Source organism: Anguilla anguilla, chromosome 3 (genome assembly GCF_013347855.1).
Source record: "Anguilla anguilla isolate fAngAng1 chromosome 3, fAngAng1.pri, whole genome shotgun sequence".
NCBI lineage: Eukaryota > Metazoa > Chordata > Actinopteri > Anguilliformes > Anguillidae > Anguilla > Anguilla anguilla.
In genome coordinates, this window is record NC_049203.1 from 40,618,398 (window position 1) to 40,638,449 (window position 20,052).

Genomic DNA, 20,052 nt, shown 5'->3' on the forward strand with positions numbered 1-20,052 from the left:
TGAATCTTAGATGCTCTGTGAATCTTAGGAGATAAGGGTATATTCATCCACAGTATAATATAACAGAATGTTATAGAATAATTGGCTATACCTACTGGTATTGATTACCTGGATAAATAATAACTTTTAATTTACCAAGGAAAGTAAACAGAAAGAGGGTGAGCGTAACAGCAGGTTTAAAGCTAAGGTTTAAGGATCCCATTTCCGGTTCATCACTACAAATGACTTCTAAGACCACATGGCAAGGCCATCAATAAGTGTCCTCTTAGTGACAGCACTAACAGCAGCTTATGTTACGTTCCTAATGTAATGAAACTGTATAATTGAAATGTTCTGCAAAATAGAGGCAAGTGAATGTCGAATGAGACACAGGGAAAGTGTTCACTTGGACAGTCAGTATCGTGTTACATCTAAAATCTCTTTTGGCATCCAACCACATCCTCTCCCTGGGTTTATCCTCTGACAGTAGCAACCTGTGTGTTTTAGCATAAACAAACAGTCTTAATTTCAACAGAAAAAAACAATAATATGGCATTACTCTTGAAAAATTGAAAAAATTGTCTCAGGTCAGGAAGGCTCAAGGCTACAGTGTTCCACATATCCCATGTTCTACCCTCGCATGTTTTCCTAAAGCCAGTGCTCCCTGGACTAATGTTCTGATTGGAGGGAATTCCCTAAGGCCGGCAGTGTCTGCCACACCGTGACCGTATCCAATTCACCACAAATGCTTCAGAGAGGGTATGTGGGTCGGTCCTTGAGTACTGAATGGATTTCTTGGGATCGACAAGCGACACGACACAAATCAAGCCCTCATGGATAGAGAACGTGGCGGTGGGCTGCAGGGGGGCAGGGAGGTATTACAGGCACCTTCTACTGTAATAGAACGTGACCGTTCAGAGGTCAGGCTGTTCCCCCTGGCCACGGTGTGCTGTATCCCCCCCCCCACACCACTCCTCTGAGCCCTATCTCCTCAGGGCGGGCAGCCGTCTGTCCGTCAAAGATAACAACGCATCAGAAGTACAGAGCAAACACAAGAAGTTAGGGCGATGTTGAACAGTTACACAATGTCTTAGTCTTTAAAACAGAAGCTTCGAACGTCAGCCAGAACTCCTACGCACTGAGGGGGGAAGGACCTCAGCGGTTAAGAGTCTGGTACTTCGGGAACCCGCCCTGTCACACTACGCACTTTAAGTGCCTACTAATTCAGGATTGACCTTTATGAAAGTGATGGAATCGGCTTTGTCATCCATTTCGTCAAAGCGAACTAGTTCACACCGGATTTTCTGACCGTGCAAACCCGCTCTCACAGGGCTCGATAGCATGTGAACACCAAGACGCAATTCGGCAGATTGAGCACGCACGCAAAGAAAATAAAAACGAATCGACACTTCAGGTTTTTGGTTCTCACTTTCACACAGACCCTCGGAAAAGGGAAGTAGGAGCGCGCCCATGCCCGCGTGAGAGTGACTCATCGGTTCACCTTATTGATCTCCGCCCCGGCCCTCCGCCTCTCAGACGTCCGCTCTGTTTGCGAGTGAGGCGACGGTGCCCATGGAACGGCGACGGGAACGCCCGTCACCCGGGCCGGGTTCGAGCTGAGTTCGCTCTTCGCTCCAGAGCGCGGGGAACGGGTGCCAACCGACGGAGGAGTTATGCGAGAGAGAGCGAGGCGGCGGAGGGGGGTTTTAAAGCGCACGCCCGCCTCCTCCGCGGCCGTAACTCTGTGCTTTTTAATGCGTTTGTGTTTGTTCGCCCCGTGATTTAGCGGAGGCGGCCAACAGCAATGCTGTTTCCACATAAAGCCTGACCACCGCAAGAATTACGGCCTTAAAACTTTTAAGCCGAGTCCTTTCCGCAGAAATGTTTTCCTTGCTCCGTCTCCCATAAGCCATCATGTTTTCATCCCTTCGCTTCAAATCAAGATAGGATCGAACGGACCGGCTGCCCATTTCATTTAACTTTGGATCAACTCACCGTTTCCCTAATGCTACAGATACACACATTTTACAACACACATCTCACTTTCCAATTTTTGCCCAAAGTGGGGTTACATCCATGTTAGTAGGCGATTAATCAACTCATTTATCTAAAGCAATTTACACAGGACATGAGCTTTCATCTCAAAATGATTGCCATGAGGATTTTTACTTAATTTTGTCAATTGCCTTGGTATCAACCGTGTGGGCAAAACTGTGCTGTCACGTGTCTCTATGCGTGTTCACATTCAGGAACCACATCACGAGACAGGATAATTTTGTCCTCTGTTGGCACCACAACTACTTCAGCTAAAGGAACACAGAAGCACATGTTCACGGAAAAAACATCCAGCTAAAAGATATTTCCATTTTATCCTTCCAGCATGATACCAAAACATGCCACCATAACAAAAGGCTTTGCGCATAGCCTGCATAATAGATGGCTTTAATGAGATTATTACAAGTACATGTGACATAGAAATCGCATAAAAATGAGTTTTGTCATATAGTTTACACAACTATCTGTAAGATAATTCAAACAGGCTTCCAATAAATCTTGGAGCTGCTTAAAAATAGCCAAATTTCTACAGTATGGGAGAGCAAGATAACCTGAGAAAGAGAGAAAGATGGCAAGAGAAAGGTGACACTGTGGCAGATTGCCTGTCAACGGTGAAAGACATTAAGCAAAGACAAGTTATGACAGGTTATAGACAGTGACCAAAGCCAGGCAAAAACAGGCTGTACCCTGGCTACCCAGACAAAACAGGCTGTGCTCAGACTGTAGAGCAGAGAAGCAAGATGCTTGCTGTGCTTCCTGCAAATAACACAAATAAATCCCAAATTTTCGGCCCTGCAGGGCACATACAATTTGCCCATCCTTTTCTGAGAGGACCTTAGTCGTACGGTACTTGGCCTGCCATAGCCTGAGGGACAGGGAGTGAAACACAAACCCAACACAAAGTGTCGTATAAAATGCTGCATTATGCTACACATTTACCATTAAAAGTTTATATAATTGCCTTTATTTTTATATCCGTGCTTTTGTTTAATATTTCTTGAATGACATTTCAAGTTATTAGATGCAGCTATTGTATAACTGAATAATTCCAATCTTGGGGCATTTGTACACTTGCTTATTTGCCTTTTCAGTTTGATGCAACTGGACAACTGTCATTTTTTCATTCTACAACACCAAACTGTAATGGTAATTAAACGGAAAGGCATGAAACCTTCATGATGACTTTAACAGGACCCACAGGAGACAGACAGGGTGTAACCGAAGACGAGGCGTGGCTCTTTCTGATTACCTCAGAAAGCGCACATTAACGGAAATGCGATGTCTCAAGAGGTTCCCTGCCAGCATTTGAAAATCATAACTGAATTAGAAGACTGAGTCACAATGAGGCCTTTCCAGGAAATTCTACCCATCAAAAAAAAAATCCCCCCCCCCCCCCAAAAAAAAAAACTGTACAGTATGTTTAACGGTTACTAGGGACAGATATCAAACAACCTGATTGTTATTCACTTGAAGAAGAATAGCATTTCATTCAGGTAATGCCCACAAAATACCATTTCACTGGGGTATTTCCACTGTTAGTTGAACTGCTTTTCTAATAATAACTTTCATGATATGACTGCATGCAGATTTTAAGACAAAAGAAAAATACAGACGGGAGAACAATTAGGAGCTGTCTAACATGTCGGTCCAAAATCTCCCATAGGTGTTCAATTGGGTCGAGATCTGGTGACTGCAAAGGCCATAGCATATGATTCACAGCATTTTCATACTCATGAAACCATTCAGTGACCCCTCGTGCCCTGTGACTAGGGGCATTGTTATCCTGGAGCAGACCACTCCCATCAGGATAGAAATGTTTCATTATAGGATAAAGGTGATCACTCAGATTAACTTTGTATTTATTTGCAGACCCTTCCCTCTAAGGAGACAAATGGACCCAAACCGTGCCATAAAAATCCCCCCTCTTCTCTTTTTCTTAACATATCGCACAAATGCGCTTTTGACCACAAATTCCAACCCTATTTACTGATGTCTTTCCATAGATCTAAATGCAGATGTCATTTTAGTCACTGCCATCCATGCCCCAATAATGAACCCTCTTTCAAAGTCTCCTATCTTTTCCTTAATCCAAAACCAAGGTCAACTGGGCCTGCTCAGCATTTTTATACGTGCCACAGAGCATAAGATGTTAATTATATCACGTAGTAAACCTGTATGGAAGTATCTGCATTCGTTTTGTTTCTTCACTCATTTATTCAGGTTCTTCTTTTAATTTGTCACCCGTCTGTATATGAACAAACGCTGAGAGGAAAGCTAATTCTACAACCGCTAACATCCTTCACTTTAGGAACGGAATGCTCAAGATGAATTATGCGCGGCTTGTGCCTTTATAATTGTGTACAGAGCACATGCAAAACACACTGCAAGTGGAATGAAGGCACAGAGCTCCGCACTCTCAAGGCATTCAGTTTCCCCTAAGAGCCGCACGGCGTCCGTTGATGTATTGGCCAGCGACGTCATCTTGTCACTTACATATGAACCCAGATGGACGCGGCCCTGGGGAAATGGCCCGGCTAATTGAATTATCCCGATTCAACAGAACCCAGCCACAGCGCCGGATATGGGCAGCTACTGCACACCCTGCAGGCCCCTGCTACTAAGATTGATCAGACATTTATTTCATTTGAAGTGACAGTAAGATGTGGCATATGCTGCCTGGTTGAGATCTGAAAGGCAATAAGTTGGGGGAGATATTTAGAGAGGGGGGGTGAGGGAGGGACCTTTTGAAGCCTCAAGCAAAACATAATTTTACTTCAGTTTGAGCAGCAAATTTTAAAGTAATCTACATTTTGAGTTTGATGGTCATGAAAATTAAAGAAAGAACTTCAAGAAATGCGAACTGTTGCAGTATTGCTCAAAGTTAACCCCTTCGCGCAAATGCCAAATCTGGCCAATCCTCGCCCATTTAGGTAGGTGTTCTATTTAAGGCTTTATAACTCAAGATGTGAGCATCACAAAGACTTGGAAAATGGCTTAAATGATGCAAGACACTTGCACCATATACAAGTGTATTGCTTAATTTACAATACTTAGATGAATTTATATTCATCATTTAGGAAGAAATAAAGTGCCACAAATTCAATTATCTTGACAAAAATGCTAAAATGAAGTTGCTCTCCTTTAGTTCGAAATGAAATACTGAGAGATCACATATGCAAAACAGGTAGAACTATATATGTCCTGGATCATAAACTCCTTGACCACAACTGTGCAAGATCTGAGGGTGAGATGCCGAACTACTAAAGATCTATGAAGCAAAAAGTAAGCAGTGTACTCTGGTGTCCATCAGTGTATCAAAATCTATCCAAAATGTCTAAACTGTGCAGTGCATTGTCATGCATCATCTACTAATAAAGCTAATAAAGCTAGCACATAAGGTTTGCTGTTTCCCCTCATAGTTTGGTTGCAGGAGCATTTAATGTTTGAGTTAAGCAATCTCAGGATGCAGGCATCTAGCCACAAGGGGGCTTACAGGAAGGGGTTAAGAAAAAACGTAGTGTGGTTTATATCTGTGGAGCACAATTTCCCATAATGTTTAAAAAAAAATTTCAAGACAAACTTGTGTATCATTAGTCGCCCAGATGCATCACTCCATGAGCAATCCACAGAGTCTACGTCAGTGGTTCCCAAACTCGGTGTTCCAACTGCAAACCCATAATTTTTAAAAGCTGGTAAATGTTCTTAATTAGCTGCTTTTCATGTTTAGAGGGATTATTTGCCCTCTTAATACACATTATGTCAGAAATAGCTGTATATGTCATGTCAAGTTATATTGAACATGCAAGTTGTTGAACATGCATTTTATTTCTTTAACAATTATTAACATAATGCAAATTTGGCTGGTTATCATTTTCTTTGTCTTTGAATTCTTCATTATCTTCCAGATGGTTAGTTTCACTGGCCAGGTAACTGTACTTTCACCACTTAGGTGTCTATTGATTCATCCCAATCTTTAATTTGATCAGTTAAAAATAATTTATCTCTTTTCATGCAGTTGTTCTTCATGGAATGCATAGTGATTGTTTTATATAATGTGGTGTAAGAAGGTAAATAATCCTTCTAAACATGAAAAGCACTAAATTTCTTTAAAAATTAACAGCTTCTCAAAACCATTTGCTTGAAATTGTAGTTGAAACAAAAACTAGCATTCACAGGGGGTTCCCAGGACCAAGCTTGGTCCTGGGAACCCCCTGCGAATGCTGGTTCACAGCTAATGAGGGTGTTTGTTTTGATGCTATATCATGTGTGAACAGCGAACTCACTCTGGAGAACAGTTTGCACTTCTCAGCGATGATATTGGTTCACTTCTCCATCTTTATTAAAGATTAAAAGAGAGCAAAGAGTCGCTGTTGTCCATTTCTGCAACAACATTTACCATCTATTGACTTTTGTGCTCGCCGAGCCAAAGTAGACTGTCAAGGGGGGTGATATCTTGGCGACCGCTGTCATAACATTCAACGCAGATAAGGTAAGTACACAACCCCTGCAATGACTCACATGACCAAGGTAACTCTGGGCACCTGCTGAAACGCTCAAAATGCGCATTGACAATGGCCTACTAGCAGTTCAAGCTTCGGCTACCCATCCATACACCTCTAGCAAACACTAAAGTGTTCAAGTCCTTAACAAATACTGAGCAGCAAGACAGACTCTGCTTCACAGCACATGGCTGTGTGTTTTGCTTGTTTTTTAAATTGGTACACCACCACTACTCCCCCCCACCCCCTTTGGAGCATATGATTGTTATAGGTTTCATATTTTGCAATATACATCCCGAGTATCGTCTTGGGTATTGGGGGGGAGGGGGGGGGCATAATCTTGAGAGCCATATCAGGAGACAGAGGGATGGCTACTGTCCACAATAACTCCTATTGCTGACACACTGTATCTCCTCCAGCTATTTAATTAACAACACCTGTATGAGGCTGGGACTCATTGCACCAGCCTAGTTTATAATCCCCTGTGGTTCTCAGGTCTAAACCTGCTGTGAGCTTAAAGAGCTAGACTGAGCACAGAACGTAATCCAAACCGATAACAAATATCTAACTCTGCAATATGTAAAACAAAGGTATCATATTCACAAACGGGTAACTGATCTGCAGTCATTCACCTATAGCCTCGATAGGATGGGGAATTCCGGCAGGGGCCATGTGAGAAACATTCATGTCTAACTTCACTGATCAACTGTCAAGTACAATGACTCATAGATTCTTTCATTGCATGTGAGTATGAAGGAAAGTCAATGGTGTTACATTTATGCCATTCTAATACTTTCACAGACTAATGACCTAAGCACCATGGAGTCCATAGACAACATACCTAAGCATAATTTTCTTATAATAGATATGTTTATATTGTTTGTTTTTTTTTAAATCATTATTTTATTAATTATGGTGATAAATAACCTGAGTAAATACCTGTAACAATTCGTTCATATATAGTCTTAAACTGAATGTGCAGCATTAAGCGCGATTAAACATTCTAAGGAGAGGCATTAGAATAACATATAAAAACAAACAGGAAAGTGTATATTGGAGGGCCATGGAATGGAAGACAAATATTGGTCCAGGTTCAATAAAACTGAAATGCATTTTGTCCTTTTCTTTGTGCCATAACTTCAAGGAAATGTTATGGTTCAGTCATTCTTCAACACATTTAATTCATTTCAGTAACCTCCAAGCCCAATACTGGACATGAATTAAAATGCTGTAGCGCTTGCTTTCAGTTAAGGACAGATAGGGACATATGTGCAAAGCTGTGGTTTGGTCAATAAGAGCTGGAAGCTATAACAGCAGGCATCTGGATTTAAATTTCCTATAGCATGTTTAATAAATAATCACAAAGGCTGTAAACAAGATGGTGGTAAGGTCATGGTAAACCAAACTGAATTATTCATGCCAATTGCATCATTTGGTCAATAGAAATCCTTTCGATTTTGAGGAGCAAATGTCCAAGGCAGCTAAAATATCAAGACTTGAGGGTCCCTAGGAAATTAAAAAATCAAATGTAACAGAACACAAAGAACTAATCCTTCAAGAAAACCCAGAAGCTGCTTTAAATGTCAACAAAATTCAGTCACAGGATTAGGGAGAAATCTGTTTGCCTTACTCTGAAATCCTCCAACCTCCAAGGAAATTTGAGAGAGCCCTTTCCTCAATTCCTTCTCTTTCTGTAATTGCACGGTATCCGGAATTTCTCCTGTCCCAGTGCCATGCGACTGAACCAGCAAAGGCCTCTGCTTGTTATTGTATGTGCGAACTTACACATTGTAAGTACATGATTCAAACAATTACTAATTCTAGCCGTATGTTCTTAAAGCTTAGAAAGCTTAGATTAACATAGAAATTTCTTTCTGAAACAAACCTTTCAACATTTGCCAACAAATCTTAAAAATACTATATACTTCAAATTAATTGTGTAGTCTTATAGCCTGAACATGATTTATATTGAAAAGGTGCTTGACAGTGGCAGCATTCTACAAATGGCCTTTCACAGGTTTCTACACTGTGTAAACTCACAGCCCTCCACATCTTCCTCCTTTCACTTTACCATCGGGAATTCATGCTAACACTGTATCACTCTCAAGGTACTGTTGCTATATATTCATGTCCACTCTTGCAAAAATAAATTCTTCATTTGATTTATGCCAGGTTCCCAGCATAATTCAACTGTAACTACCCTATCTTTTCACGTGGTCATTGTTACATGGCTGTTTCAATGCAGAAATGATTTTCATTGGTTTAAAAAGTGTTTCCAAGTCATGAACTAGCCCAAAACTAAAAACCAAAGGTGAACCAGACAAATAACAGCCTAAAATCACATACAGCTGTACTGAGCATCATACAGTAAATATACAGTATTACTCAATAAGAATGATTTTTTTTTGTTCTATTTCATGAGAAGTGGGGAACTATACATTTCTGCACATATATCAGCCACCTTTGCTTTATTTTCGAGTGGACAGACACCCACATGATGTGAACACCTTGGTTTCAAAGGGTAATTACTCAGAGACAGCTGTACAGCTTTCCACAGAAACCATGGTGTTTTAGTGCAATTACAGTGTAATTGCCCCCACATAATATATGCACTTAACTGTGTGTGTTTTTTCTCACGTATCCTGCTAACTGCAGTTTAATTAAGTTCAATATAGCGTGCACTGTCTCTACATGTCATGGGGTGATACTTGGTGATACAGAAATTTCTTATTATTGGGATCTATAAAGCACTATGTCTATTTACTACGACTGTGCTGGATTTCTGTTGTGCTCTTCATCACTGTAGTGGACAGAACTGGAGAAAGATGGAGTTACATATGCTGGGTTGTATATTTTATATGTGAAGTCAGTGTTTGGAAAAAAAATTGAAAAAAAAAATCAAAGTAACTTAAAGGAATTGCAGGAGGAATAGCACATGTCTGCTTCTATGATATTGTGATTGAAGAACGATCATTTCAAAGATTCAGGTTAACAATACACGGCATAATATTGACTTCCTGTCCATATTGAACACCTAAAGGTGAGCTGAAAAAGGACCTAAATGCAGGTTTATCCACCTGAGCTAGCCTGGATCTCCCTCTCAAAACTCTGGCTTTTCCAACAACCAAAACATTGTTGCTGGGTGTCCCAAACCCCATTCATATTCATGTTTCCCGAATATACAAATGTGCAATTTAGATTCAATTCAACAGACTGGGCATGGTTAAATGATACATGGTTGCAGTATAAATTAGTACCATGTTTTTAAACAGGTTATCCTTAGAATGGTATAAATGGTACGACAACACCAGGCTCGGATTGGGAAACCATTAACCATCTATCAAACACATTAAGTATACTGACATGGATATGTAGCCTAATTATACACTGATGATAGTGACTGTTTCATATGTGTGTCAATGTCTCATCATATAAAAGTTTGATTTGAACATTGGCACCAATCAGTGTGGGAAAAAAAACGGCTTTTTATACAAGTCACATAAAAGCCCAACTGTGCACTGTGCATGTAGAGAGCCGTTAATGCAACTGTAATTATGATGGCAGTTTCACTCGTAGCCCATAATTATAATGCACAGCCTTGAAACAGAAGAGCAATAACGAGTCGTGTTAACAGGTGTTCTTTTTTCTTTTTTAAAGCTATCTTTTCTAAGAAAAGACCCGGCAAGTAACAATTTGTTTGCTACCAAGTACCTCAGCGGTACCTTTCAGACTTCTAGGCACCAGGTCACCCAAAAAAGAGGCCCCTCTGGCAAGGTAAAACTGAGGCATGTGGGCTTTGTTCTCAGTCAGTAGTTAAGCCCTCTCTGCACATTCTGTATGGCTCTGCATGGCTCTTCTATATACAGTAGAACACCTCAAAGAGAACATGAGCAGTCCATTCATTGCCGGTGTGGTGTTTAAATTAATGTTAAATGATCAAAAAATGACATCAGCAATTTATGCACCGTGATTTAAATGTGGAACATCTGTTCTAGCTGATCCGAACACGGTAAAGTCTACTGCTGGTCTCATCCAGTCTTACGCATCATTGTGCATTGCCAAACGTTCCACTGATCTGCATTGCTACAGATGTAGAGCAGTTTGTCTGTGCTGCTCTTCTACGTTATCATCGTAGATAATGCGATAATGGCACTGTCTGGTCCAAAGAATGATTCTTCTACCCAGAACTACACAGCAGTTTAAAAACAATTCCGCTCTTCCCTGAGTTTCCAGTTATGGCGGATGTTTTTACATGGATTTGGCCCCTAACTGGCTTGACCAAAGTACACACATTCCTCGGTCTGCCAGCTGTACTTATGGACCTCGCCACTTCAACGGGGCACTATAAGTATAACTTAATAATGCCAACAGGTAATTTCAACAAGAATATTTCTGCAACTTTACACAACATCCGCAGTCCATGCAAACCTGCAGTGATGAAACAATATTGCAGCCAAAGTCTAAATCAACTTCCCTAATTTCAGATGCATAAAACGGCAAACACAATATTGAAATATTCCTTTGAAAAATTAGTATTCTGGCAGGTCAGAGCATTAATGCATTTAAGAATGTTGCAACAGCTGGTTTTTACTGCATTGTCTTTATCTATTGTTGAGCCTTGTTGAGAAAGACGAATCCCCTGTGGCACTGTAATGTGTGTGAATTGAATCAGAATGAGCTGGTCCACCACTGGTTTCTTTGGCAAACCTTATCTGACTTTATCTGGGACATTATCCCCCTTATCTTGCAGGATCAAGGCAGACCTTCCCTGCATGCCACTTTACCAAGACTATTCCATTGCTGCCCAAGATGTTTCAGGCCATAAGGCTACCTTCAGATCAATGAAAGCTTAAAAGGAATCCTACAGTGCTGGAACTGTTCACTACCTGCTGTTACTGATGGGTGAATTGTCTGCTTTCCAAACAATTCACAATGGTAAGTGTGATGCAAGAAGCAAAGAGATTCAGCTCCTGAAGGCACATTGCTAGCCATCCAAAAAACCCCAATATCATGACCCTGTAGCTATTCCAGCATTCACGTGAATTTGACAACCAACTCATACACACAAACATATCCCAGTGCCAGATTCTGTGCCTGTGTGCCATGGCACAGCAGACACTAAACCACAATTTGTACGTTAGGAAAAAGAAACCACACTGTTTTATCTTATGAACGCAGAAAACACCGCTGAAATGCTTCAACACCATTGTGATGTTTCACTCATTCTAGCGGTTTCCTCGGGCCTTGGGCCAATTTTGAATGCAAATGCGAATCGGCGTTTTGATTCTTATTGGTTCTCTCCTTTTTCCGTCTTACGTAAACGAATGAACCCGTGTAAGGACACGCGGCAGCAACAACATGTCATCAGGGCAAAGATGTTCTAACACCAACCGTCTATTTCCTGTTTTCACTACCATCTGAACATACACAAAAAAACTACTCACACATACACTGCGTTCAACTTTCTTTTTTTTTTTTACCAAGTTTTACCATTGGTACAGTGTGGAGACACACCTCCTCATGTCACACCCCCTCTGACGCAGGGTCTATACATATCCACTATATAGTCATGGACAAGTGAAATGAGAACCTCACCGTGGCCTGAACTGACAAACGTCCTTTTTTTTGTTCTGTTCCCTAAAACGCAAAAACGTAAATTTAGTGCTGGCAATCATCAGAGGTAAACTCACATGGTAAAATATCCATTCTATTTAAAATTGTAGCACACGACAGGCCACAGTTGCTCTCAATTTTGAACAGAGTAACTGAGATCAACATCACATGAAAGCCAAATGCAGTAAGAGGCAAGTACATATTTATTGGCAGAAACATTTCATGTGGAGGTTTTTTTTTGTTCATTTCAAAGAAAGGAACTAGTGGGTAGCTCATTCGCAGGGCACTGTTCTAACGTGTGGATGAGCCCCACAGTCTGGTCCTGGGGCAGCAGTACAGCATACAGTAACAGTCAGGGAGCTGGGCTTGCAAATCAAGGGTTGTAGGGTTGACCACTCCAGGTGGTACACTGCTACTGAGTTAGACATTTAGCCATATATATAAAGGGATTGCATGAAGGAAAAAATAAAAAAGTGATGCAAGCTGTGTTTGTAACTGGATAACAACGTCTGCTAAATAGCTAAGATGTATATGTAAACTGGTACTGGATCCTGATCATCCTAGCGCCAACTCTGGCCATCAAACCCCACAGCACCACCCAGGAAGGGAGGGACTGAGTCATCCAAGATGACCGGGTCTCATCACAGTCACCAGCAAGAGGAGAATGAAAATTTTTAACCTGGTTTTCAAACTGGGAGAAAATAGGGCCAAAGAATGTCTGAGAACCACAATGTGCTGAATATTTTTCAGTAACAATCAGAGCTGATGTAGAAAGTATTGCTCTGTACATTAAGTGTCATTCCCTTTGACTACTTTGAAATAATCCCTCTCAATCATCACATATAGTGTCATATATACTGAACAACACATCATATAACAGGGACTCTTGGAGTGCTTTTCTTGAAAATCAGTGGTGGTCAAGTCAGCTAATCATACATATGTGCAGGTCTGTTTATACTTGTATCATAACAATGTCTTTACTCATTTAAGCCTACAATTTGAGTGATTTCAGTTGGTAAACAATTCTCAAATACCGTTGAGTAAACCAAGACAGCAAGAGGGCAAGAGTAAGCACTGCTCTGAGAAGACTCAATTTTAATTACATGTTTTGCCATGATTGTCTTAATTCAACAAGAATTTAAGATCCCTTTCACAATCGTGTGGTCAGCTTGTAGGAGCTGGCCCCTGTTTATCACGTGGGTGCAGCCCACTTTAAAATGGTTGCAGTATTTTGAGATTTGTGAGAAAAGAGAGCTACATAAATCCATTGCTGTACTGCAGAGTGTGTGGCAAGTTTACACTATCTACATTTCTCATTAACATGTTCTCCAGTCCAATCAGGTCAAGCTAAGTGTTTTCTGAGAGCCAATGGCTTCACCCCTATATCCAAGCAGGAAGTGTCCAACAGCCCAAGATAAGGCCAGCCTTTGTCTTTAAGTGGTTCCCATTGTTTGAATCCCTTGGCTGTCTTGAAATGTAAACAGAAAAAACTTACATTCCAGGGGCTTTAAAATTCAGTGCCCAACAAATGCAGAATGAAAGACTTTGATTTACCCTCTAAAAGTGTTGAGAACCAATTACTCCATGTGCACTAACACACTGTTTGTGCTAGAATTTCAATCTAATTTACCCACAAAGATGGCTTGTACAATTGAAAAATTCAGCCTCTGCCGTACCACTCCGTGTAGTATGATGTTTTGTAAGATTTGATTAACAAGGACTCATCAATTTACACATCATGTGAAGAGAATGAAAGCAAAAGGCCAGAAGTAGAAGCACAATCTCTTATTTCAGCACAAAGGCTAAAAACAAGGTAGCAGGCCTGTAACAAACACACACGCTTTCAAGAACGCATGTACGCACGCACACTCATGCGCGAGTGCATGTGCGCACACACAAACAAAGATCACACTTGGACACACACATAAACACGCACACACAGCAGTTGTTAGATATGATCAGGGCAGACAGATTGTATCTCTGTTATTTGCCTGCAGCCAAAATCTTCAAGCTGAACTCCATTCATGCTCAATTCCTTGTCAAAAACACCATGGTTTTTACTGAAGTAACCCCAAACAGCAAATACCTCAATACAGGGTGACTTGAATTGCTCACACTACTGACGCAATTCAGGTTGAAAACCTTCAATTGTTCCAAAGCATGGTCATCTGGAATCCTAGCCTGAAAACACGTAAATAAAAATCATTTCTGTATCCACCACAACACAATGCTGCCTCTTGAAATGTTCAGCATTTTTACACACTTCCAATCATTATTTTTTTGTAATTATCTAGTAGTCTTCCCTGAGGAAGACTGATCTGTCTTAAAATTTAATGACTTAATTGTCATCAAGAAAATGTTTGATGACCTGCTCTTTATCAATCAAAAACAGACTGAATACTGATATCGAAGGACCACAAGTAGTAGGAAGTGTCCACTTTTAAGGTCAAAACAATCAAGTGGAAATCCAAACTGTCAGTAATGAAGATAAAGCATCATCAGAGAAAAGGGGGGAAAAAAACTGTCAGACCTAGTTCAATGCAATAACCCTCAAACACCCACACATGGTCTTGTGAATAACACGTTAGTCATTTTACAAACTGCAAGCAAAAATGTACAAACAAAGCTGGCTTTATAATGAAACAACTTCCACTCTAACTTGATGAAGTCCATGAATATGTTGGAACTGGAAAAGGACTATGGACACAACCTGCAAGTATATTGGCAGATTCCTCTTTCCATCCTCTGTGCATTCTTTCTCTTCATTTTAATTGCCATTGTTCACATTCAGTCCCCACAACTTCACACTTTGGACCTGCATTTTAAGTAGCAAACACTCTATTGCATTGTTTCCACTGACTGCAACCAGATGCGTGCAATGCAATAAGTCTTCCCCATCTGAGCAAGATTGGTTCATACATTCCCTTCATGAGCTAAATGAATGCTGGCAAACAAAAATAAAAGACGGTCATAATAAACAGTGAAATATAAATATGAAGAGAATATGATTCAAAGTGGGGACAGAATGGGTTGTTACTGTGTGTGTACTTCTCCTCCCATTCATTTGCATGTCTAAGCCTTACAGCTAATGGCTAATGCAGAGGAATGGGTGTAGAGGTCAACATGGATCACAGTGAGGCCAATTACCCCCATCCCACGCTTATTTTACAGTAATTTACCAGCAGGCATTAGAAGTTTAAGCAGCCTATCAGTGTTTTGGGAAGAGCTTGGCTGAGCTGAGGAGGGGGGTGGGGTGGGGGGGTGGGGGGTAATGAACAGTTTTCTTTTTTTTTTTTTGCAGAAGAGGGCAGGAGGTGAAACACTGAGCACAACCTTGACACGATTCCTTTCCATCTTTTCAACACAAGCACAAATAGCAGAAACTGATTTGTCCAGCCAAAACACTTTCAAGAGAATTTTTCTGGTTTATTGTGAAACAGGTCTCGTTCTTGTAATGGCCAAAAAATCTTTTTTTTTTTTCTAAGCAAAACACCCAGGATGTTTTCTATTTTGAAGCAGGGAAGTATGATTTTCAAAACACTTCAAAAGTGATAAGTAGCAATTATGGCAAACGTTCAAAATTTCATTTATTGTTCAGTAAAAAGGGATGTAGAAACTCAAAGCATAAACTGAATGCATAAACATGTCTGCATGTCTTTCTGTTCATGTGGAATCCAGTAGTAGACAAGACTTAAAGCCAGAGCCAGATTAGCCTCTTTTCCTCCTCATTTACATGGAAAGCTGATGTGTTTACCTGTGGTTCTTCTTGAGATCCTGTGTTTGAGCCCAGCCTCCTTTGGTTCCCACGCAGCATGCTTTCCCCATTCCTGTTCTGCTTCAAAGAGTACAGACAACAATTACTTGGGCATTCTGAGGAAACAACTGCCTAAAATGGAGACTTTGGTTTTGCATTTTGTTTGGTCTTTTTTGTGAAGTACATAACGGCTGCTGTTCAACAACCCCAAGGGAAGGGAAGTGGGGGCCAGGGCCACATAAAAACACATGGTCATATTGATACACTTGCACAAGAACATAAAAGAGGCAGGGAATGGAGTCAATCAATCAATCAATCAATCTCAAATTTCAAAAGAAACACAAAATGCAACCCCGGCACTCGGGGTTCGAGCTGAAGAGGGACGGCTAACGACCACTGCGCCGCACACAAAATAACACTACTCTGGCTTTGAGAGCTTTGAGAGTCTCAGGTGACCAGACCCTGTTATCACCCTACCCCCTATTTCGAAGATGGGAATTAGTGACACCAAAGACTGAGTGGCTGAAAATGAGTGAATAAAGGTAAGAAAAGACGGCTCAACAGCTCTCGACACTATGAGGTCTTGACCTCTCTGACACAAGCCTAAAGCCATGCTGAGCCAGTGAGCTTCCCTTAACAATCTATCCAGTCCATCAGCACCGGCGGATTTTAGACAAAACAGTGCTAATGTGATGACAGGAGGTAGCATGAGCCAAAATTAAGATTAGGGCTACTTTGTAAGTAGTAAGTGATTTCAAAAGCATTAGCATGCATATATCTCAAAAAAAAAAAAAAAACATTTTCCCAGCTGCAAGCGGCATGGTCCAATCGGCGTTAAAATATAAATCATGCACATGCATAATAATTTACATTTCAGTTTCCTATCCTTATTAGAGTACAAAGTATTAATTCTCTCTGATCACGGAATGTTTCTGTTGTCGGGGTTTTGTGGATGATTACATTTTGTTGAGTTGTGCAGATGTGGCCAGGAGAATAATTTGTTAGTGTAAGTGTGAAAGAATTTAAACGAACACTAAATAACTCTTAACTGCACTGAAGTTGTGCGCACTCGTGCGTAAGAGATGTAGCCTATGCAGGGAGCTATATTTATGTTTAAATATTAGTGTTTAATACACGTATTTATTCTGATAACATATAGTATATCAGATGGTAGAATATAGTAACAAAATTTATACTGGTTTAAACAGACTGCGCTATTACACCTGATTGCACGTGTTCTGGTAACAGGCGCTTCTGTCACAACGCCGGATTTGCATTTTGTTTAATGAATTTGCCAGACACACCGTTATATTATCAATGAAAAAATCACGCAGTTCTCAAAATGTGATGGCTCTAACTGACATAATACCCACACGCAGAACTACTATAATATGGCTGAAAAAAAACCCGTTGCTAACGTTCGCTTTAACTTCGAGTTTTATGTGTTTCTTTTGCGGCAGAAAAAAATACGTATCTTAACGCATCACAAACAAACCTGTTTTATATATTCTGTCCATAACGTTTGTTTGCTTTCCTCCTGCATGGGAAAAGTAGATTTCAGGCAAGAACGAAGACGCTGGGTTGAGCAAGCTGCAAACTCCTCCTGTGGGAGGGGTCTCAACTGTCAGCGCCGCGCTTAAAAGTCCTGCAGGTTTCAAGACGCACCAGAAAGCAGACGCTCATTCAAGCAGTTTTTTTCCTTACTGTTCATAGTCCATCATGGAGAATCACGAGGTAAGCGTTGCTGAGAAGTTTTAAGAGCTTACAATGCTTTCATGCAAAGGGGTACATTTGTACATTTATTCGGACAAATGAAATAGCAGACAGCGTGTAAGCAGTTAACATTGTGCAAAGAAATGCTACATGTAATGCTATTTTGTTTACATAAAAATATGGGTAATTATTTAGCTTGAACAATTATTTAATAATTACATTTCATAGAACCATACTGTTTCCAGCAAAACTATTTTTTTTATTTTTATTATTCGGTCGGATTTGAAAAGAATGTATTATAATTATGCCAGCAATTACGACTGCAGTTATTCTCTGTATTATGAATGTAATGGTAACCTGATTTTATTTTTTTTTTTTTTTACAGGAGCTTTTTTATGAATTTGGTGACGATAATAGCACTGAGTCTGGATCAGGGCTATTCGATGAGTATTTAGCGGAACCCTGTGACAGAACTCACAACACTGGTTTTCAAAAGATCTTCCTACCGACAATATACGGAATGATCTTTGCTTTGGGAGCCGTGGGCAATGGACTGGTGGTCACTGTGATGGGCTACCAGAAAAAGTCAAGAACCATGACCGACAAGTACAGGCTGCACCTTTCGGTGGCCGACCTCCTCTTCGTGCTCACGTTGCCATTCTGGGCTGTGGACTCAGTCAGCAGCTGGTACTTTGGAAGTTTCCTCTGTGTCGCCGTACACATGATCTACACTGTCAACCTGTACAGCAGCGTGCTCATTCTGGCCTTCATCAGCTTAGATAGATATTTAGCTGTGGTGCGTGCGACCAACAGCCAGGCGCCCAGAAGGCTCCTGGCAGAGAGGGTGATCTACGTGGGCGTGTGGCTGCCTGCCGCCCTCCTCACTGTGCCAGATCTGGTGTTCGCTAAGGCGAGGGATGTGGGAAGCAGGACAGTCTGCGAGCGCATCTACCCGCACGGATCTAGCTCTATCTGGAGAGCCATTTTCAACTTCCAGCACATCTTTGTGGGCTTCGTCATCCCTGGCCTAATCATCCTTACGTGCTACTGCATCATAATCAGCAGGCTGTCCCAGGGCTCCAAAGGCCAGCTGAAGCGCAGGGCTCTGAAGACCACAGTCATCCTCATCCTCTGTTTCTTCAGCTGCTGGCTGCCCTATTGCACAGGCATCTTCGTGGACACCCTGGCGATGCTGAACGTCATCCCCTACAGCTGCACCCTGGAACAGAGTCTGGTCACATGGATCACCATCACAGAAGCGCTGGCCTACTTCCACTGCTGCCTCAACCCAATTCTCTACGCTTTCCTAGGAGTAAAGTTCAAGAAGTCGGCCCGGAGCACATTCACCACCAGTCAAAGCTCCGGCAAGAAAATGCTGGCCAAAAAGAGAGCTGGGCTTTCATCCATCTCCACGGAATCAGAGTCTTCCAGCTTTCACTCCAGCTAACAGACAATTGCTATCTCTATTCCTTTCTAAGGACTTTATTATGCTTTATTATGAAAAAAAGAGTGATTGTACACCTAACTGTAAATAGTTTGTATATATTTATGTGTTTGCTTTTATAAAGAATTTTCTATCCTCAGATTTGTTAATTTAAGTTTTCTATCCTTTTAAGTGTTTTCAAGTAATGTTGGATTCATCAGGCTGTGCCTGCAGGCCACTGATTGGCAGCCTCTGATTTAGAAGTGAGTTTTTAAAGGTTGAGCCTTCAATAAAGTTTGCCAGGATCTCTAACAACAAAATGAGATAGTGTTGTACAAGTATAGAGCAAGAGTGCAAAATATCAAAGCAGTTCAAACTGACCAATTTTTAGCACTTAAACCTAATTGTGTACAGAGGAGCTGCCATATGTTACACAGTGTTTGTTTTGTGGAAGGCTTTTCTGCAGGCTTTAAAAATTGCTGCGTCCACTGCTAACCTGTTGATAATAAAATCTGAAAACGATCCGCTCCGAGTGTGTTGTGTGTTTTATCAACGCTTTGTTTCCCCTCGGGCTAACCTTCCCTTTGGAGAGGGGTGGAGGTTCTTTGATGGTGAAGGGGGGAGGGGCTGTGGAGACTCTAATGCACCCACCTGATCTGACTGAAAGAAGGACTAAGAGCCTTTAACATTGCTGGAACATCTGTGCCGTTTGCTCCTTTTGCATTCATTCAGGGCACAATGGCACAAAAACGGCGCCAGATTGGGGCTCCCCCGAGGCCTTCCTTATCTGACTGACGACCTTACCATGGGTCCAGTTCAAAATCAGCCCAATGAAAGATCACAAGAGGCTTTCAGCCTCTCCAGTAATTCCATATGCTCTGACCAGCTTCAGCAGTCAAACACAGAGCTCACCTGGTGCATCTACACCTTATTCCACTGTTCAACAAGACCCCGTCACACTGTTTAGCATGAAAATGTGTGCTGTCCAAGCACTGAAAACTGATGATGAGCGGGTG

The 20,052-nt window shown here is 41.2% G+C and overlaps 2 protein-coding genes across 3 annotated transcripts in view; one reads left to right on the forward strand and one right to left on the reverse strand.

Annotated features, from left to right (window-relative positions):
• The window catches only part of LOC118223263 (thrombospondin type-1 domain-containing protein 7B-like), a 351,386-nt gene extending 333,905 nt beyond the window's left edge, over nt 1-17,481 (reverse strand). Inside the window, exons 1-2 of one of the 2 annotated variants that reach the window (XM_035409549.1) lie at nt 17,396-17,481; nt 15,901-15,978 (exon numbers count right to left, since the gene is read on the reverse strand). The gene's annotated coding sequence lies outside the window, so the exon portion shown is untranslated. Of the gene's footprint in view, nt 1-15,900; nt 15,982-17,395 lie in introns of both variants that reach the window. The other variant, XM_035409550.1, reaches the window with a different exon arrangement.
• Nucleotides 17,482-17,515: 34 nt separating this feature from the next.
• cxcr4a (chemokine (C-X-C motif) receptor 4a) lies at nt 17,516-19,560 on the forward strand. The gene is made up of 2 exons (XM_035409553.1): nt 17,516-17,634; nt 17,999-19,560. Exons 1-2 carry the CDS (start codon nt 17,620-17,622, stop codon nt 19,058-19,060), a joined length of 1,077 nt encoding a protein of 358 aa, XP_035265444.1. The 5' UTR covers nt 17,516-17,619; the 3' UTR covers nt 19,061-19,560.
• Nucleotides 19,561-20,052: the final 492 nt, after the last annotated feature.